At 39.3% G+C, this 21,964-nt stretch overlaps 1 protein-coding gene across 8 annotated transcripts; it reads right to left on the bottom strand.

Moving 5' to 3' along the window:
• Positions 1–1,219: 1,219 nt before the first annotated feature.
• On the bottom strand, positions 1,220–19,167 carry ZNF699 (zinc finger protein 699). Of its 8 annotated transcripts, none has more exons than XR_014241801.1 (8): positions 18,869–19,167; positions 18,726–18,787; positions 12,912–17,699; positions 11,892–12,018; positions 7,422–7,520; positions 6,837–7,020; positions 3,608–6,481; positions 1,220–2,741 (listed from the first exon to the last, which is right to left on the bottom strand). XR_014241801.1 is itself a non-coding variant. In XM_082381949.1 (8 exons), exons 4-8 carry the CDS (start codon positions 12,957–12,959, stop codon positions 5,023–5,025), a joined length of 1,917 nt encoding a protein of 638 aa, XP_082238075.1. In that variant the 5' UTR covers positions 12,960–12,964; positions 14,603–17,699; positions 18,726–18,787; positions 18,869–19,167; the 3' UTR covers positions 1,220–5,022. The 8 variants fall into 8 exon arrangements, 7 of the variants coding, with proteins under 7 accessions (XP_082238075.1, XP_082238072.1, XP_082238076.1 ...); XM_082381949.1 differs by having other exon boundaries at positions 1,220–6,481; positions 12,912–12,964; positions 14,603–17,699; XM_082381946.1 differs by having other exon boundaries at positions 1,220–6,481.
• Positions 19,168–21,964: the final 2,797 nt, after the last annotated feature.

Here is a 21,964-nt window from a genome sequence, read left to right as displayed (position 1 = left end):
AGTCCAGCTTTCTTTCCATTCCAACAAGGAAAATATATGGCCTTATGATAACAGGCACATAAAGGTGATCCTCTGCATATATCTCAAATGTATTGCAACTGATAATGTTAATAGTAGAATATTCTGATTGGATGGTTATATAAGCAAACTGGACACAGTAGAAGGCAGGTACTGATACAAGCTACTATTGCAAATAGCTAGGGAAATAAGAGAAAATTAAACCCAAATTCAGTAGAAGGAATAAGACCAAAAATTAAAGAATTAGAAGCAAAATAAACTGAGAGTTGGTTCTTCAAAAAAAATTAACATATCAAAATCCCTACCAAGATGAAGAAAAAGAAAGGGACCACATAAACTACCAAGATCAGGAATGAAAAAGGGGATATAATTACAGCTTTCAGACATTAAAAAGAAATTATAGGATATTATGAATAACTTTATGCCAACAAATTTGGAAAGTTATGGAATGGACAGATACAATTTAGCAAAACTAACACAAAAATAAATAAAAAATTTAAATAATCTTTTGTCTATTTATACGTTTGATGTAATTCACGAGTGAAACTATCTTACAAAAGCTTCCTATGAAGAAAACCCAAAACTAGATTCCCAGGTGAATTTTTCCAAACACATAAAAAATAGATAGTAGATAGTTTAAATTTCATATAAAGTCTTTCAAAACAATTTCCAACTTCTTTTATGAAGCAGCGCAAACCTGATACAAAGCATACAAGTATGTTAACATAAAAGAAATTACAAGACAAGCCTCATTAACACAGACACAGAAATAAGTTTTTTTAAAATAGCATTTTGAATCTAGCAAAATGAAAAGGCTAATAAGCTAACATATACCATTTCCAAGTATGGTTTATTCCAGGAATACATCTTGTTTTACCATTTGAAAATCAAGGAATGTAGTAATTCACCACATTAAGAGACCAAAGGAGTTTTTAAAGACTCTGACATAGACAGAAAAGGCACCAGATAAAATTCAATATCATTGATGATTAAAAAAAAAACTCTTGACAATCGAGGAATAGAATTCCTTTCATTTAAAAAAGTTATCTATGAAAAACTTACAGCTATTATTATACTTAATGGTAAAATATGGAATACTTTCCCCTAACATCAGGAACAAGGCAAAGATGTTCTTTTATACCATTTCTATTTATCACTATAAAGCAATGAGGCAAGAAAAATAAAAGGTAAAGTTTAGAAATCAAGTAAGACTGTCTTTTATTGGCACTGACAGGATTGTATACACAGAAAATACAAAATAATTCATAAACTATTTGAATAAATAATTGAATTTATAAATGTCATGGATAAAAGATCAATGTACAAAAAGAAATTGCAATCCTATGTGCTAGCCTCCAAAATCGAAAAATAAATAAAAATATTTACAAAGGAAAACATACCACATACCTAGAAATAAATTAAACAAAGTTACTTCAAGACCTCTACAATTAAAACTACAAAACACTGTTAAGAGGAATTAAAGATGACCTAGATAAATGGATAATTATATTATGTTCATCAATTAGAAGACTCAGTATTGTAAAGATGTCAATTTTATTCAGGTTATTCTCTAAAGTCAATGCAATTCCAAGCAAAGTCCCAGATTTGTGAAAATTGATAAGATCTAAAATTAATATAGACTCAAATCAGGAATAGAGAAGGAAGACAATCCTGATGAATAAAAAAGTTGGAAGGCTCTTGCTACCGGATATCCAAAAATACTGCAAAGCCAAGTAAAGATTGAGAAACCATCTTAGCAATCTAAAGAGATGGTAACAGATGGAATCGAACCTTTCTGAAAGGATTTCTAGAACTACTTAGCCTTGGCTGAGAGTTCCCAGACTTCATAGTTCCCTCCCAGTGCTAAGACCAGAATAAGCATATTGTGCTAGCTGATGTTATTATTACCTCTATTTCTACACCCCACCTGCCCCCTGCTGTCTCCTTCCCTTCACCATATACAACACGATTGCCAGGACCCTATGATTCAGTTAGGACTGACTCCACTCTCTTTTTCTGGATGAGTATGGGAGCCAGTCCTAAACAAAGCAGAGAATTACATTCCTCTGGCCACAGTGATTCGACAACAGTTGGCAAGTGAGCCAATCAGATTCAACTGTAATAATCATATTGGAATTGTTCAGAAAGACAATCACTCTCTTCTCCCTGAGACTGAACCCAGAAAGAAAGCAGCCTGGATCTTCTGAGGGCCACTGTGAAGAAAAAGAGCCCACAAGGAAGAATAGGTAATGCAGAAAGATGCGCAGACAAGACATGGAAACAGAACTCATCCAGATAACATCTTTTTAGCTCCAGGACCCAGGCACCTCTGAAGTTACTTATACCCAAGGATTTTTCAGTAATCAAACCAATAAATTCCCTTTATAGTTTACAAAAATGAAAAGCATGAAGACATGTCAGAGACTGGGAAAAGTTGTCTGCAATACACATATATATATAATAAACATAATTTACGTGTATTATAACATGTTTTACGTATATGTATGTAACTAGATATAGACAGAGATACACATACATTAAAAAAGGAAAAATAACCACAGGAAACCCTTCAAATAAAAAAGGAACCAAAAATGAGTGAAATGCTTCAATAGGTACCCTCATAAAAGAAGATCTCCAGGAGGTTCTCTGGTGGCCTAGTGGTTAGGATTCTGAGCTTTCACTGCCGTGGCCTGGGTTCAATCCCTGGTCAGGGAACTGAGATCCTGCAAGCCGTGTGGCACAGCCAAAAAAAAAAAAAAAGGTATCCAAATAGCCAACAAGCACATAAAAAAGTATTCACCATTATTATATATCAGGTAAATGCAAATTAAAACCAAAAACAAGATATTAGCATATCCTGTGTTGAATGGCTAAATTAGAAAGTGCTGACCAGGTATGTGGAACAATTGGGACTTTCATGCATTGCTTTTAGGAGTACAAGTGGAATCAAACTTTCTGGAAAACTGGAATACCTACCAAAACTAAACATAAAGTCTATCCTATGATTCAGTAATTTCATTCCTATATACATAGCATATACCAAGAGAAATAAGTTCATAAGTCTGCCAAAAGAGCAACTAAAAGGCAAATTAGACATTATGTTGAGAAAAGAAGCCAAATGCATAACTGTGCATACTGTATTTTAACATTTACATGAAGATCAAGAACAAGCAAACCTAATAAATTATAATAAAAGCCAAAATTGCAGTTGCCTCTATGGAGCAATTATTGAGAAGGCAGATGAATGACCTTTCTGAAATCCTGGAAATGTTCTCTGTCTATCAGAGTATATACAATGTGAAATTTCATCAAGCTGTACACTTAAGATTAGCACACTTCATACATATTAGTGTATGTATGCCTTAACAAAGCAGTAAAAGATGATTAAGGGGAAGTGGTACAGCTATACTTTTTGAGGTAAATGGGAAATAAAATGGAAGGAAAAAGTGTAGCTAAATGTACCTGAAGAAGCATAAACCAAATAGCTTTCATCTTCTCAAATAAAAAAGGAGTACACTCTTCCCCGTTTGAAGGTGTTAAATATAAACTTTCCTCCACTAAAATGGGATGACACCTGTCTGATGCTTACTTCAATTATACCTGGTCTTCCTCATTGTCCACAGCTCTTCTTCCTGTCTTGAGATCACAGGGAACTTGCACAGATGTGTCTTTTCCCCTTGAGCAGAGTGACATGATGGGGCTGGACTACGCAGATGACAACAATCCTGCTCCAAACTGGGGCCAACTCTATACAGTCAGTTGATGTGCCAGAGGGGCTGTAATATCAGCAATATTACAATGCAAGAACTTGCCAGAAAAAATCCAAGAAGCTGTGTATGGCCATGACAGAGGAATTTATGGAAATGTCTATGGAGTTGCTGCCTCTGAGATAACTGAAGTCACACATTTAATGTTCCGTTTTGAGCCAGTACTGATCAGTGGATCCAATAATTAGGAAAATGAGCTGGAAACTGGAGCTTACCAGGACCTATGCATGTCTTCCTGTCTCATGGCCCCGCTAAACTCAGAATAATGGCTTCTTCCCTCTGCCTTCCAATTCTCACATAAACTCTTATTTTAGACAACTCTAACCTGGAACTGGATAAGGAAGTAATTCTGGGAAATGTAGTCCCAGCCATGTCCAAAGTAACACAACATAAGCCAGCCCAACCAACTTCTAGCTTTCCTGTCACAAGGTCTCTTTTATAAAAATTCAAAACATTGGGTCCAATTCCCAGTCATGAGCAAGGACAAAGAACAAAATACAAAAATATCATAACAGATGAGACTCTTCTTTCAAAACCTTTGTACTTATTTCCACTGGATTACTTATTAGACAGGAAAAGCTTTTAATAATAAAAACTGATAATCTTTTAGTAGAAAAAAAAAGGGGTTGGGGAATATTGGGTAGGCAATTTCCAGTTTCTGCCATACTAGATCAAAATGAAATTACCATTTACGAAAAATTACAAATACCGAAGTGTTGATACCACAATGACTGCATACTTAGAGAACAATGAGAGTTAATTAGAAACTAATAATAATTTTTAAAAGACCGTATGCCTGCATACGAAAAAATACACTTCAACTCCCCAATGGGTCCAAAAAACTCTGTAATGGAAATAACATTTACATCCAAACCAAAACAAAAGCACCTCATAAAACATATGCAGCTACAGCTGAAAGGTATTAGAGGAAATTTATCACCTTAAACATTCATCAGAAAATTAAAACTGGAAATCAATGAGCCAGCAGTAGTCCACTTTAAGGATGAGGCACCGATCTTTGCTTCTAGTATGAATTTTCTTAGAACACAGTAAGTGATGTTCATGAAGGTGTTACCACATGATTTACATACACAGGGTTTCTCTTAGTTGTGAGTTCTCAAGTCTTCAAAAAGATGAGCGACAATTTCTTACATTCACAGGGTGTCTCCACAGTGTGAGATCTTGCGTGCTGCCTAAGATCTGAAAAAGCCTTGCAGACATTTCCTTATTCCTTACTTTATATGTTTCCTCTAGTGTGAGTTTTCAAATGTCTTCGAAAGTAAGCGGGACAAACAAAGGCTTTCCCACATTCCTTACATTCATAGGGCTTCTCACCAGTGTGGCTTCTTACGTGTCTTCGAAAGGATGAAGGACAACTGAATGCTTTCCCACATTCCAGACATTCAAAGGGTTTCTCTCCAGTGTGCATCCTTGTGTGGACAGTAAGGTATGAAGAATGGCGAAAGGCTTTCCCACAGTCCTTACATTCATAGGGTTTCTCCCCAGTGTGCGTTCTCATGTGGATCCTAAGGGCTGAGGGGTAAATGAAGGCTTTTCCACATTTCTTACATTCATAAGGTTTCTCTCCAGTGTGAGTTCTTATATGTACCGTAAGGTGGGAGGAACTAATAAAGGCTTTCCCACATTCCTTACATTCATAAGGCTTCTCTCCACTGTGAGTTCTTAAGTGTTCGGTGAGGGATGAGGAACGACTAAAGGCCTTCCCACATTCCTTACATTCGTACTGCACCTTTCCAGTGTGATCTCTCACATGTGCTCTAAAGGACGAGGGGCAACTGAAGGCTTTTCCACATTCCTTACATTCGTAGGGTTTCTCTCTACTTTGATTTTTCACATGTGTATTCAGGGAAGTGGGAAGATAAAAGGCTTTTCCACATTCCAGACATTCATAGGGTTTCTCCCCAGTGTGTTTTCTCATATGGATACTTAAGGAGGACGGACAATTGTAGGCTTTCCCGCATTCCTTACATTTATAGGGTTTCTCTCCCGTATGTGTTCTGACGTGTACGGTGAGCTTTGAGGACTCACTGAAGGCTTTCCCACACTCTTTACATTCATAAGGCTTCTCTCCAGTATGGATTCTTATATGTATTATAAGGTGAGAAGAGGAACTGAAGGCCTTCCCACACTCCTTACATTCATATGGCTTATCTCCACTGTGAATTCTTTTGTGTTTGGAGAGTGAGGAGGAACAACTAAATGCTTTCCCGCACTCCTTACATTCATAAGGCTTATCTCCACTGTGAATTCTTTTGTGCTCTGTAAGGGATGAAGAACAGCTAAAGGTTTTCCCACATTCCTTGCATTCGTAGTTTGTCTTTCCTGTGTGAATCTTCATATGTGCCCTAAAGAATGAAGAACAACTGAAGGCTTTGGTACATTCCTTACATTCATAGGGTTTCTCTTCAGTGGGAGTTTTCATATGCTTCTTAAAACAAGCAAAAAAATGAAAAGCTTTCCCACATTCCTTACACTGATAGGGTTTGCTTCCAGTGTGAGAACTTATGTGATTCTTAAGGGATAAATGATCTGTGAAGGCCTTTTTACACTCCTGGCATTCATAGGCTTTTACTTCAGTAGTTCTCTTGAGTATATTAAGATTTGAGATATGGCTGAAGGTTTGTCTACACAGATTTTCTTCATTATGTTCATAGATGTTCTCCACCATGTGACTTCTTTTAAAAAATAAAAAGCACATTATTAGCAGCAAGTAAATTTTTACCATTTTCAGTGACTACATCTGTTTTCTGCCCTGTCCAATGATAAGCTGAAAGTTCTCACAGAGGGCTCTACGATAGCTAATATTATCACTGAGTTTTTGGCTTATGGGGTTTTTCTGATGGTTGCTTACAAATGAATTACGTGTCAAACATGGAAGAGCTCGGTCTCATTTGTGGAAAAAATATCTTATGAAAATTCCATATGAAATCACAATTTTTGACCAAGTTTTATATACATGTTTTTAAAATTTCGTGACATTTTAAGATTCTCTCCTGAGACACTACTTTCTCTTATATGAATGGCACTCACCTCAAATGTCTCTCATGGTTTGTGTTCTGATAATCAAAACCATGGTATTCCCAGCTTCTGTGTAAAATGGACAACGAGGAAGCACTCCTTTTGAATCTTACTACATTCTGTTCACTGGATATTTTTTCTCGATAAATATCTTGTGGAGCGACTAATTCATTAGTTTTAAGTTGAGTCTCAAAACCTGAAACAACAAAATAAAGGCATCATGAGAGAAGGACTTTTGGCAGCATGGCTGGTTCAGGACTTTCCCAATAAGCACAGGGTCAAAATGGAAAAGCAACTAAGAAATAATCCCACGAAGATTGAGACTGATGGTAACATAAATAGGGTATTCCTAGGGGAGTAAAACAAAAAGGAACTGGGTAAAACGCACATGACCGAATACTCCATTACAAAGAGGAAATATGGGCTTTCCCAAGAACAAGGAAAGTGTGAGAGGACTGATGAAAAGTCAAAATAGTAATCGAAGGTATCTGTGGAAGATCAGCTTCCTCAGACAAGGCAAAGTTTCACTTTGCTTTTATTTGATTTTTCCAAATGTAATATCCCCCAACCAAGTCAGTTTCTCCCAAGGATTCTTGCCTTCCTGATGCTCCCCCTGGGTGGGTCCTCTCTCTGCTATCTCCAGGTCCTCCTCTTGTTTCCACTGGGAGATCAGATAGGGTGTGTGTAGTGGATACCCTGTTCATGCGGAAAGGTATATCATGAGGTAAAACAATGAGGAACCATAAACATTTCCATGAGACAGGGCAAAAACTTTGCTCTTCTGTTACTCTAAAGCAAGTAGGAATTTAACTGTAACAAAATGTTGAATTTATTTTTTTAAGGTGGGAGGGGGTGGTCTGATGTCTAGAACTGATCTGCCATTCACATCTAAACCTCAGCATTATTAGAAACTGGTCCAATATTCACAGGCAGGACATACTGTTCTCCTGTTGAAGATAAATAATCTCAGAATACCAATCTCAGACAAGGTTACTCTGAGATCATGATAAGATGAAACAAAATAAGGCTACTTCATAATTTAGCCTAGGGACAGACAAAAAAAGTCGCTGTGCCATCCACAAAATACTAATAGAGTTTCCCCTGCATCCAGATTTCTGTCAGCATCCAATCTAAAGTGAACACGTATGGACTGGGTTGAACGGTACCCCTCAAAAATTCATGTCCATATATACACTACTATGTATACAATAGACAACTAATGAGAACCTACTGTATAGCACAGGGAACTCTACTCAATGATCTGTGGTGACCTAAATGGGAAGGAAATCTAAAAAAGAGTGGAAATATGTATACGTATAACTGACTAACTTTGCTGTACAGCAGAAACTAACACAACATTGTAAAGCAACAATACTCCAATAAAAATAAATAAATAAATAAATGACAGCATAATATTAAAAAAAAATTCATGTCCAAACAGATCAATGGAACAGAATAGAGAGTCCATAAATAAGCCCATATAAATATAATCAACTTATCTTTGACAAAGGTGCAAAGGCAATACAATGGAGAAGAATATAGTCTTTCCAACAAACGGTGCTAAAACAACTACTAGACATCAACATACATTTAAAAAAAAAAAAAGAATCTTGACACAGACCTTACACTCTTGCAAAAATTAACTCAAAATACAGGGGGAGGCATCCAAAGCTTCAGGACAACTTGGGGCCCCATCAATAGGGAGTAAAAAATTAGCTCAAAATAGATCACAGATCTAAATGTAAAACGTAAAACTATAGAACTCCTAGAAGATAACATAAGAAAAAATGTAGGTGACCTAAGATTTGGCGATGACTTGTTAGATAGGTGAAAATTAATCAGGGGAAACTTCACTAAAATGGAGTTGAGAGGCCAGAAGCGGAAGCTTTCATGCAGTTCCACAGGACATCAATTATAGGAAGATGGCTTCTCTGGTGGCACAGTGGTTAAGAATCCGCCTGCCAATGCAGGGGTCACCAGTTCGAGCCCTGGTCCAGGAAGATCCCACTTGCCGCAGAGCAACTAAGCCCATGCACCACAACTACTGAGCCTGCGCTCTAGAGCCCACGAACCACAACTACTGAGCCCACGTGCCACAACTACTGAAGTCCACGTGCCTAGAGCCCATGCTCCACAACAAGAAGCCACCAAAATGAGAAGCCCGCGCACCGCAATGAAGAGTAGCCCCCGCTCGCTGCAAATAGAGAAAGCCCGCGCGCAGCAACAAAGACTCAATGCAGCCATAAATAAATAAATTTATAAAAAAAAAATTACAGGAAGAATTGTCAATTACAGACTCCAACAAAAGAATCATCAACAAGAATCACCAGTTATAATCCTGACAGGAAAAGATGTACATTGCATCCCCTATAAGAAATCAACTACCCCAGCAACTAAGCCAATATGAAACCATCATCACTCATTTTTCTCCAATAGACTTTTTTTTCTCCAATAGACTTTCATCCAAAACAATCTCTCCCAATTTCCTCCTTTTTCTCTATAAAATTATGTTCTTCTCCCTTGTTTTTTGGACTTGCCTATGGCTTTTGTTATAGCTTTCTTGTCCTAAATTGCAATTCCTCTGCTATGCCCAAATAAACCATTTTTGTTGGTAAAATAACTATCTTATTTTTAAGGTCAACAGATAATGACCTGAAAGACACAATTCATGAAAGAAAGAATTGACAAGTTGGACTTCATTAAAATTAAAAACTTTTGCTCTGAGAAAAAAACTGCCAAGAGAATAAAAAGCCACAGACTGGAAGAAATTATCTGCAAAAGACATATCTGATAAAGAAGTGTTATCCAAAATATACACAGAATTCTTAAAACTCAACAATAAAGAAAACAAACAACCCGATTAAAAAAATGGGCCAAAAACCTTAACAGATACCTCATCAAGGAAGATACACAGATGGCAAATGAGCATATGAAAAGATGTTCCACATCATATGTCATCAGGAAAATGCAAATCAAAACAATGAGATACCACTATACACCTATAAGAATGGCCAAAATCCGGAACACTGACAGCAAAGAATTTTGAGAATGTGGAGCTGGTGGGAATGCAAAATGGTACAGCCACTTTGGAATACAGTTTGGCAGTTTCTTACAAAACCAAACATACTCTTAACCATACAGACAGGCAATTGCACCCCCTGGAATTTACCCAAAGGAGTTAAAAACATGTCTACACAAAAACCTGCATGTGGATGTTTACAGCAGCTTTATTCATAATTGCCAAAACTTGGAAGCAATCAAAATGTTCTTCAGTGGGTGAATGGATAAACAGACTGTGGTACATCCAGACAATAAAATATAAATCAGCACTAAAAAGAAATGAGCTATCCAGCCATGAAAAGAGGTGGAAAAACCTTAAATGCATATTACTAAGTGAAAGAAGCCAATCTGAAACGGCTATATATATACTGTGTGATTCCAACTACATGACATTCTGGAAAAGGCAAAACTATGGAGACAGTAAAAAGATCAGTGGTTGCCAGGAGTTGTGGGGAAGGAGAGATAAATTGGGGTGGAGGGGATACAGGATTTTTAAGGGTAGTGAAGCTACTTTATGATATTATAATGGTGGCTATGTCATTATATATTTGTCCAAACCTTAAAATGTACAACACCAAAAGTGAACACTAATATAAACTCTGGACTTAGGGTGATAATGATGTGTCAGTGTAGGTTCATCAACTCTAACAAATATACCACTCTGGTAGGAAGGCTGTGAGTGTATGGGGACAGGGGGTATATGGGAAATATCTATCTGTACCTGTCACTCAATTTTGCTGTGAACCTATAAACTGCTCTAAGAAAAATAAAGTGTACTGAGAAAAAAATCCCTGTCCTCCCAGAATTTCAGAATGTTATTTTATTTGGAAATAGGGTCTTTGCAGATACAATCAAGTTAAGATAAGTTATACTGGATTAGGGTAGGCCCTAAATGCAATGACTGGCATCCTTACAAGGACAGAAAGACTTAGAGACAGAGGATGAAGGCCATATGAAGATGGAGGCAGAGATCAGAGTGATGCAGCTGCAAGCCAAGGATTGCTGGCAACCACCAACAGCTAGGAAGGGGACAAGGAGGGATTTTTCCTGAGCCTTCGGAAGGATCATGACACCCTGATTTCAGACTTCCAACCTCCAGAAATTTAAAAGAATAAGGTTCTGTTGTTCTTAGCCACCCAGTTTGTGGTGCTTTGTTATGGAAGGCCTAGGAAACCAATACAGCCTGCTTCCATAGACCTACCCCCAAGTCATTCAACCTAAGTACACAAATCCGATAATATTTACTTTCTAACACCTTCTTTCTGAGATACGCCATGGCTCCCCATGGCATGTGTTCTCCCTCACTGCTCCAAGTAATAAACCCAACTTGCTTAACTGGTGGTCTCTGGGTACAGGACATTAACAGCAGTAAAATTCTCAAAAGGTCCCAAACCACCAATTTTCTCCCTGTGCCCCAAAGTGACCCCTGAAGTCTGTGCCCACAATTTCTACACTTAATAAGCCTTGAGGCTTCCAACCACAAGAAAAAGAGAAAGTCAGTTCAATATACATGTTTATTTTCTTTCTTTTTTTATGTTAATTTCATATTTATCTTCTTGCCCATTACACCTAAGCATTTTGAATACAGGGACATCTTGTTTTTTATAGTATACATTCAAAAGGGTTTGATATAGAGTTCACCCTCAAAAAAATGCTTAATGAATGAAAGAATGATTGAATGAAGAAAAATAAGACCAACAGCATCTTTGTAACACTGGATGAAATGAAAACTCTGCATTCAGTGCCAGTGTCAGAATGGATAAGGAGATTTCCACTGATTCTTTTTTTGTTGTTGTTTTATACTGGTAGAATATTTTAACAATATGCATTGTTATTGTTTATTTTCATGGTGAAGCCACTAGACTGTAAGTTCCTTGGGGTCAGTGACCATGTCTGTCTTATTTACCAATTTATTCCAATTCCTCAACCCAAATCCTAGAACAAAGTCAATTAGTAAGATAAAACTGTTTTCTAAACGACTAAATGAAGGAATGTTGCCATCCTTACCTAATGAGGCCAGGTTCCGGAAGTTTTCCAGCATCACATCTCTGTAGAGGTTTCTCTGAGCGAGATCTAGCAAAGCCCACTCCTCCTGGGTAAAGTCCACAGCCACATCCTCAAAGACCACTGGTTCCTAAAACATTCCACATATTTTGTTCAGAAAAGTGCCAACTCCCCCAGTGTGTGCAGGAGGATGAATGAGCCTGGAAATACTGAGGAACTGAGAATCAATTCATAGGAAGTTCAGAAGATTCTATTCTCCCAACATCTACCCTAAGATTCAGTCATCAGATCTTCTTCGTTCTACATAAGCATCCTGACTGATCAAATTTTCTCACAGATTTAACAACACTTTTGAAACAATAAATTTATCTTTCCACAGTTTGATGGTGACCAATTCCAGTCTTACAATAATCCAGAACATCCAGAGGATATAGCAGAAATGAGAGAAATGCTCTAGAAATGAAATAATAATTTCCACATTGAAACCAGCAAAAATTCCTTGTTACAGAAACAATTTCACTGCTTCCTTATATTCCACCATAGCAACCAGCACAACACAAAACACTGGGTCAAATCTGGATGAGGTTTTAATGAATTAAAACACACTGAGGGACAGAGAGCTTTTCTTTTTCTTTTTCTTCTTTCCCCACAAACCTGGGGCCCAGGAGTCTGCAAGAAGCACAACATTCAACCCAGGCCCACAGCCAGCCACATTTTCTTGCACTCAAGGCCAGGGGGCTGTAAATTGTACAACATGAGCTAAATTCAGCCTATCATCTATTTATGTAAGTAAAGGTTTACTGGAACACAATAAAACATTTGTTTATACACTGTATATGGCTGCTTTCACAATAAAATGGCAGAACTGAGTAAAACAGAAACTCTATGGCCTTCAAAGCCTAAAATGCTTACTATGTGGCCCAATGCCGGAACACGTTGCTGACCTCTGCTCTAAACGGTTAGGAGATCGATGGCCCGGGGGAACTGAAATATTCTTTTGGAGAATTATTAACTCTTACTTACCTGTGTCATATTTTTCTGTAACTCAGCAGCTGTTCTTTCTTCCTCCATGTTCCCTTCATGAAGAAAGACAGAGTATTGAGAAGTTAGAGCTGAGGCAGGAGAAAGAAGACACGAGAATCTGGGTCTCCCCACAATTTCCATAATCAAGACTGTGGATTTTGCAGCACATCTGTTAGGAGTGATCACTCCCCTCAAAACACACACACACACAGACATGCATAGCCCTAAGACACCCAAGCAAACACACATCAATCTTGTAAGAAAATAGAGGGGGGAAAAAAAAAAGAAGTTAGAGCAATCTTATCTCCTCTAGAGCTATAAAACAGTCCTCTGGTTCTTGTAGATCATAAAAAAAAACAGATTAAGAGTTCCATTTTGTAAGCAAGTTAACTGTAGTCTAAAAAAATTTAGCTGTCAATTTGATCATAATAATGAAAACATAAAAAAATCAGAGAACGCCTTCAATAGTAAGAATATACACACCATCTCAAATCCAGGAAAGTGTGACCTGTATGCCAGACTTCCGGGGGTTCCACTCCCAATATTTATTTCTGCACCTCTTGGCAGGCTAACATGTATTACTGCTCAGCCCCTGACTACTAGACCCTCTCCCACAAGGGCTGCAGGGTCCCCAAAACCTGGTTTTTGAGAAACAGCATCAACTGACTGAATTCCACATACAGGTGGCAGAGAAGACTTCTCCTATTCAATTCTGCAGGAATTGTACAGGAGGTACAGCAGCAGCAGAACAAGAACACTCGGAGTGAAGTTAGCAGTGTGTGTCATCTCTCACAGTGATATCTGTAGCACTACTGCACAAATTTCAAATAACGAAAATGCAACAGTTTCTTCCACTGCCGTGGATGAAGTATGTATTTTAAAGCCAATACAAACTGTAACATTCTTTACTAACAACATGTTCCACTTGAGCAACCAAGATATGAGAATGACTTGGCAAAGAGATGCCCATACCTCTGCAAAAAGATTATTCATAGAAACTCTGCAAATGAGATACTAACACAACCAGTTTATAGTTGAAGAATCTTGGAAAGAGTCACTTTAACTATGTGCTCAATGCTACCCAATTAGAAAGCTGCTGAGGAGCTGTGTGTATGCACGTGTATTTACCTTCAAAGCCTAAGTGCCCAATGAGTGTATTTCTGAACATATACCTTACAATTTAGTTGTCAGTGAGGCCCTTATGCCCTAACATTACCAGGGTCTGGCCTAGAACCCTGTTGGGCACACTATGGAGAGTAAACAAATGAAGTATTCTATTCAAGTGTTTTATCTTTGAGCTCCTTCTCTTGACTAAGCCCTATGTCTTCAGCAAGGATGCTTCCCTTAAGGCCCTTACCTCCTGCTCCTTCATCTCACATTTATTTAGGTAATATTCACCCTGTCCTACTACGTGCAGTCACAGGAGACACAGCACTGAACAAAACAGAAAAATCCTAAAGTGCCTGGGTCGTTTGAAGGAGGACCACTAAATTAACAAAATATTATCAGGTGGTGGTATATGCTATATAAAAATGCATCACATTATAGGGATAAGGAGATACACACATATTTATCTTTAGCAAATCAGGACTGCTTATGTGACAGGGTAGAAGCAGGAAATTAAAATAACTGTTTCAGATAACACTAGAAATCCACGGCTGGTGTGGTATATATATTTATATACAACTGACCCTTGAACAATTGCAGGGGTTGGGGCACCAACCCTCCGGCAGTGGAAAATTCGAGTATAACTCATAGTCAGCCTTCAGTATCCAAGGATTCAACCAACCACTGATCCTGTAGTATTGTAATATTTAGTACTGAAAAAAATCTGCATATAAGTGGACGCGTGCATTTCAAACCCATGTTGCTCAAGGGTTAATTGTATTTACAAAAATCATCAATTCCTATAGAAGAAAAATCAGTATCAATGGGTTAACCATTGACTTATAAGGGCAGAAAAAGAACAGCATAAAGGTTTAGAAAAAAAAATGAGTATATGACAAAATTAACAATATTTTAAAAAACTTAAACAGAATCAGAAAAGCTAAAATGGCAATACTACCCAAAGCAATCTACAGATTTAATGCCATCCCTATCAAATTACCCATGACATTACAGAACTAGAATAAATAATCCTAAAATTTATATGGAACCATAAAAGACCCAGAATTGCCAAAGCAATCCTGAGGAAAAAGAACAAAGCGAAAGGCATAACGTGCCTAGGCTTCAGACAATACTACAAAGCTACAGTAATCAAAACAGTGTGGTATTGGCACAAAAACAGACACACAGATCAATGGAACAGAACAGAGAGCCCAGAAATAAACCCACATGCCTACGGTCAATTAATCTTCAACAAAGGAGGCAAGAATACACAATGGGAAAAAGACAGTCTCTTCGGCAAGTGTAGCTGGGAAAGTTGGACAGCTGCATGTAAATCAATGAAATTAGAACACAACCTCTCCTGTGGAGAAAAGGGAAAGCTCCTACACTGTTGGTGGGAATGTAAATTGGTACAGCCACTATGGAGAACAGTATGGAGGTTCCTTAAAAAACTAAATATAGAACTACCATATGATCCAGCAATCCCACTCCTGGGCATATATCTGGAGAAAACCATAATTCAAAAAGATACATGTACCCCAAAGTTCACTGCAGCACTATTTACAATAGCCAAGACATGGAAGCAACCTAAATGTCCATCAACAGAGGAGTGGATAAAGAAAATGTAGTACCTACATACAGTGGAATATTAGTCAGCCATAAAAAAGAATGAAATAATGCCATTTGCAGCAACATGGATGGACCTAGAGACTGTCATACTGAGTGAAGTAAGTCAGACAGAGAAAGACAAATATCATATGATATTGCTTATATGTGGAATCTAAAAAAAGGTACAAATGAACTTATTTACAAAACAGAAATAGAGTCACAGATGTATAAAACAAACTTATGGTTACCAAGGGGGCAAGGAGGGAGAGGGATAAAGTGGGAGATTGGGACTGACATATACACACTACTATATATAAAATAGATAACTAATAAGGGCCTACTGTATAGCACAGGAACTCTACTCAGTACTCTGCAATGACCTATATGGGAAAAGACTCTAAAAAAGAGTAGATATATGTATATGTATAACTGACTCACTTTGCTGTACACCTGAAACTAACACAAAATTATAAATCAGCTATACTCTCATTAAAATTTTTAAAAAAAGAACACACCCTCTCACCATACACAAAAACAAACTGAAAATGCCTTAAAGACTTAAACATAAGATGTGACACCATAAAACTCCTAGAAGAGATCATAGGCAAAGCATTTTCCAACATAAATTGTACCAATGTTTCCTTAGGTCAGTCTCCCAAGGCAACAGAAATAAAAACAAAAATAAATGGGACCTAATCAAACTTATAAGCTTTTGCACAGCAAAGGAAACCATAAACAAAACGAAAAGACAACCTATGGAATGGAAGAAAATATTTACAAATAATGCAACCAGCAAGGCTTAATTTCAAAAATACACAAACAGCTCATACAACTCAACAACAAAAAAACAAACAACCCAATCAAAAAATGGGCAGAAGGACTTCCCTGGCAGTCCAGTGGTTAAGACTCCACGCTTCCAATGCAGGAGGCACGGGTTTGATCCCTGGTCGGAGAACTAAGATCCCACATGCCACACAGCCAAAAAAAAAAAAAAAACGGCAGAAGACCTAAATAGACATTTCTCCAAAGACATATAGATGGCAAATAGGCACGTGAAAAGATGCTCAACAATGCTAATTGTTAGAGAAATGCAAATCAAAACTATAATGAGGTACCCCACCTCACACTGGTCAGAATGGCCATCATTAAAAAGTCTACAGATAACAAGCACTGGAGAGGGTGTGGAGAAAAGGGAACCCTCCTACACTGTTAGTGGGAATGTAAGTTGGTGCAGTCACTATGGAAAACAGTATGGAGGTTCCTCAAAAAACTAAAAATAAAACTAAAAACTAAAAAACATATGACCCAGCAATCCCACTCCTGGGCATATACCCAGAGAAAACTATAACTCAAAAAGATACATGCACCCCTATGTTCAAAGCAGCACTATTCACAATAGCCAAGGCATGGAAACAATCTAAATGTCCATGAACAAATGAATGGATAAAGAAGATGTGGTACATATATACAATGGAATACTACTCAGCCATAAAAAAGAGAAGGGAATAATGCTATCTGCAGCAACATGGATGCAACTAGAAATTATCATACTAAGCAAAGTAAGTCAGAAAGAGAAAGACAAATACCATATGATATCACTTATATGTGGATCTAAAATATGGCACAAATGAAACTATCTACAAAACAGAAACAGACTCACAGATATAGAGAACAGATTTGTGGTTACCAAGGGGGAGAGAGGGTGGGAGAGGGATAGACAAGGCGTTTGGGGTTAGCAGATGCAAACTATTACACACAGAATGGATAAACAACAAGATCCTATTGTATAGCACAGGGAACTATATTCAATATCCTGGGATAAACCATAATGGAAAAGAATATTAAAAAAGAATGTATATATGTGTATAACTGAGGCACTTTGCTGTACAGCAGAAATTAACACAACATTGTAAATCAACTATACTTCAATTAAAAAAATTATAAAGTGAAAAAAAATGTTTAAAAAATTAAAAAATATAGGGACTTCCCTGGCGGTCCAGTGGTTAAGACTCTGCGCTTCCAACGCAGGGGGCGCGGGTTCGATCCCTGGTCAGGGAGCTAAGATCCCGCATGCTGCAGGACCAAAAAATAAAATAAAATAAAATAAATAAATGAATATAAACACAAAACCTGTTTACATCCAGTCATTAAAGAAAAAAATTAGCAGTTTAGAACATACCTACAAAGGAAACAGAAGTTGCAGATTGTTTTACAGACAGGTTCACCAAGTAAGTAAAGGATTCATAATTCCATTTTGGGGGGGGGGGTGCTGTTTTCCTGTGTATCTCCAAGACCAGAAAAGTACTCAAAACTCAAATATATGTGTATACACACATACACACATATATATATGAAAGATCTCATTCATATACACAAGAGCAAAATATTAAAATATTAGTCCAGAAATGAATAATGAAGATAATAATCACAAACTAAGTTCATTTCCTCCTAGGAATGAAGTGTGGTTAAAATGATTAACATAATTAAAATGATTAATATAATTCACATTAATAGAAAAAGATCATATGACTCATCCCCTTCGATACAAAAGTGACTGATCTCTATCAATATGCATTGATGATAATAATTTAACCCACTAGGACTAGAGGGAAATAGGCTTTAATTAGAAAAAATATATATTATTTACAAACACCTACAGCAAACATCCTATTTAATGGTGAAATGGCAGAATAATTCCCTCTGGGATCAGGAACAAGACGAGGATGCACTTAAATGCTATTCTACATTGAACTGAATGTCCTGGCAAACGCACTAAATAAATAAAAAGAATATAAGGTACAAAGAATAAGAAAACGCTGAAACTGACATATGATCACACTTTCGGTGTGAAATTCAAAAAAAATCTACAGATAAATGACTAACATTTAGAGCTGCAACTGGCAAGGGGGGTTAAAAAGATACTAAGTAATCACTTCACTTTTATGCAGCTGAATATAATGTAGCAAACTGATGCCCACAGGAAGAGAAAAAAAACATCACAGGTTAAGAATAATATCTCTCGCACCAGGAAGGGAGAGGTGGGGACGGAGTGAGGCAAATGTCACCCCATTCTCACGGAACAAGCTGAAATCCACAGACCTGCGCAGAGACGAGGTTGAGACTCGTCCCCGTGACCCGAATGGCAGGGATGCTTTTCCTTTCTGGAAAGAGAGCAGAGGATGATTTTGGAGGCCGATTAAATACGAGGATGGCTCTCCAACTCTCGCCTGCAGCAGACTCACCCCGACTGCTGGCCCCTCACAGAGTTCCTGATTCAGTGAGTTTGGTACCAGCCGCGGCTGCTGGAGGCCCCGGGCGCGGGTGTCCCAGCGTGGAGCGGTGGGCACAGCCCAAGCGGCCGCCTTTTGGCCTCAGACCCCAAGGCCAAGCTCTCCACCTCCCGCGCACCGGACTTGGGGCGGGCTGGGCTGAACCAGGTAGGACGCGGACCGAGGCAAAATTTACATCAGATTTAGACGGGGCTGTAAGGGGACATGGCCGCCAGCTTGCGCACGAGCAGAAGTGCACGGCTGCTTCCGGTTTCTGCGCCACGCAAAGCGTCAGGGGCGGGGCCTCAGGAGCTGGGAAATTTGGGTTGGGAGGGGCGGTGGCATCTTCCAGCCGCAAGTGGAGAAGTGCTAATTTCCTTCCGCGGAGAGATGCGACTGGGTCTTGGGGTCGGGTCAACCTAGGACTTGGGGTTGGAGAGGGCCTGGAGCGGGACCAGGCTATGGGCGGGGCTTGACTAGGCCTGTGGGGCGGAGATGGGGCGCGACCAGGCCTAGGGGCGTGGCTTAGTTGAATATTCCAAAGAGCTGAGTTTAGGGTGGGATCAGGTCGAGGGGTGGGACTGTAGCAAGAGGAGGTCCCACAGTCAGGCTGGTGATATGGGGCACTTTGAGACAAGACGATGTCCTCATCCCTGGGGACCACTGTAGCAGGTTAACTAGCCAATAAGGCAGAAATGGCAAGCCAAGGCCGGTCCCCGAAGCACAGTTAGGGGAGGCATCTTTGTCCACAGCCAGCACGCCTCTGCTGTGACCCAGTCAGATCTGCTATGAAGGACACCATCATCATTCTAGCTGCTCCCCAGAGGGATATTGAGACACCCCCCCCCCCAACTCTTGGGCTGGCCCAACTAAAACACTGCTTAAAGTAACTGAAGTCAAGGAAGTTTATATCCCTGCCTCCCTAGGAGCCCAAAGGAGGTGGCTTACCCTACTAAAAGAATGCTCCAAACCACGAGATGGGCGTTGGGCCCTGCTTAAGGGAGCTTCTCACCAGGAGGACACCTAGAGAGGAGGTAGGAGCCCAAACTCTTGGGGAGATGAGAAATGATGGAGTGGAGGATCCTGGAAAAAAATGTCTGGTGCCCTCTACTGGAGAAAAAAAATTCAGCACGGTGTCCCACAATAGGAATACTGTGTAGAAAATGAGATACTTTATCCTCTGCTTTGCCAGTGACCATCCAAAAAGTAACAAAAGACAAAAAGAGCAAAAGGAGAAGGCCAGAAAAAGAGGGGCTGATTCTCTCTTGAAGGAGGAAATACACATCATATCTCTCCTTAAGGACCTCCCCCCAAGAAGCACTCCCCCTTCACCCCAGGAAGTGAATGAATTGGGAGGAGGATGAGTTAAAAGGGCAATTACCTGCTTAACTATTAAAATTGGCCCACTTTTGCTAAGAGATGCTTCTGTCCTGGTTGTTCCTCCCAGACTCTCCCTTTTCCCATTATTGGAATGGACCTCCTTGGTCAACCTCATGAAACAAGTCTAAAGCTTTTGCTATGGTGGGTGTCACCTGGTGGGAACCAGTTAACTTTCTCCTACCCATGTGGGTGACCAATATGCCACAGTACTGCTAAGGACAGGCGCTGAAGGATTACGGCCTGTCATAGCTGACTTACTGAAAGAAGGGGTACTGATTCCTACCATGTCACCTTTCAATTCCCTGGTGTGGCCTGAGCCAGTATGAATATATGGAGGCTGCCTACAGACTATAGAGGGTTAAACAAGACTACTCCATTATAACATCCCTACCAAATATCATCACCTTAATGGATGACATTCAAAATAACATGGGTAAATGGTTTGAAGTTATAGATTTAGCTAAATGCATTCTATTCAGTAAAAGTTTCACAGGAGAGAGAGACGGCCTCACCTACTGCCCATGTACTTTATCCTTTGCTCCACTAAAGGCAAAGTGGAACAAACTCGAACCTGCTCTGGAGACCCAGGAAGTGGAACTAAGAACCTTGGACTTGGGAATTTCCTGGCGGTCCAGTGGTTAGGACTCCACGCTCTCACTGCTGAGGGCCAGGATTCAATCCCTGGTCCGGGAACTAAAATCTCACAGGCCGTGTGGCACAACCAAAACAAACAAACAAACAAAAAAACCAAAACCTTGTCTATTTTTTGCTGTTCAGTATCTGTATTTATTTATTTATTTTTTATATAAACTGATCTTTTTTTAACTTTTTATTTTATATTGGAGTATAGCCGATAACAATATTGTGGTAGTTTCAGGTGCACAGCAAAGCGACTCAACCATACATATACATGTATCCATTCTCCCCCAGACTCCCCTCCCATCCAGGCTGCCACATAACATTGAGCAGAGTTCCCTGTGCTATACAGTAGGTCCTTGTTGGTTATCCTTTTTTTTTTTTTTTAATTTATTTATTTATTTATTTATTTATTTATGGCTGTGTTGGGTCTTCGTTTCTGTGCGAGGGCTTTCTCCAGTTGCGGCGAGCGGGGGCCACTCCTCATCGCGGTGCGCGGGCCTCTCACTGTCTCGGCCTCTCCCATTGCAGAGCACAGTCTCCAGATGCGCAGGCTCAGCAGTTGTGGCTCACGGGCCCAGTTGCTCCACGGCATGTGGGATCTTCCCAGACCAGGGCTCGAACCCGTGTCCCCTGCATTGGCAGGCAGACTCCCAACCACTACGCCACCAGAGAAGCCCGGTTATCCTTTTTAAATAGCAATGTGTACATGTCAATCCCAAACTCCCTAATTATCCCTTCCCTCCACCCTTCCCCCCCCCCCCGAAAAAACCTTGTATTAGACCACACCATTTGAGCGATACCCTGGGGACAATCAGATCCTCTACTACTGGCTCCAAATGACCACCAACTTTAACCCCTAATCTGTGACTGGGCCTCTTCCCTGTAGTCGAAGAGCCAAATCTAGACACAGCTAAGCAGTTTTATATTCTGAAGGTGGCAGAGCAGAAAGTCTCTTACAGCATCAGAACCCAGGAGGCAATGAGAAACTCTCACGACAGGCCTCCCATCCTCTCATGTTCTGGGAGGATCACAGGGCCAACACCCAGTTTC

This window comes from Balaenoptera borealis, assembly GCF_965194805.1.
Source record: "Balaenoptera borealis genome assembly, chromosome: 2".
Classification (NCBI taxonomy): domain Eukaryota; kingdom Metazoa; phylum Chordata; class Mammalia; order Artiodactyla; family Balaenopteridae; genus Balaenoptera; species Balaenoptera borealis.
The sequence above is the reverse complement of the archived record's forward strand: the minus strand, read 5'-3'. Positions and strand labels throughout refer to the sequence as shown.

Excerpts from the sequence above, each read along its gene's own strand:
- ZNF699 (XM_082381946.1), bottom strand. The coding sequence starts at position 13,160 with ATGTGTGTTTGCTTGGGTGTCTTAGGGCTATGCATGTCTGTGTGTGTG. Across the intron at positions 12,019-12,911 it reads TACAGAAAAATATGACACAG|GAACCAGTGGTCTTTGAGGA; the intron begins GTAAGTAAGAGT and ends GGAATGTTTTAG. Across the intron at positions 7,021-7,421 it reads CCAGGGGGAGCATCAGGAAG|GTTTTGAGACTCAACTTAAA; the intron begins GCAAGAATCCTT and ends TTGTTGTTTCAG.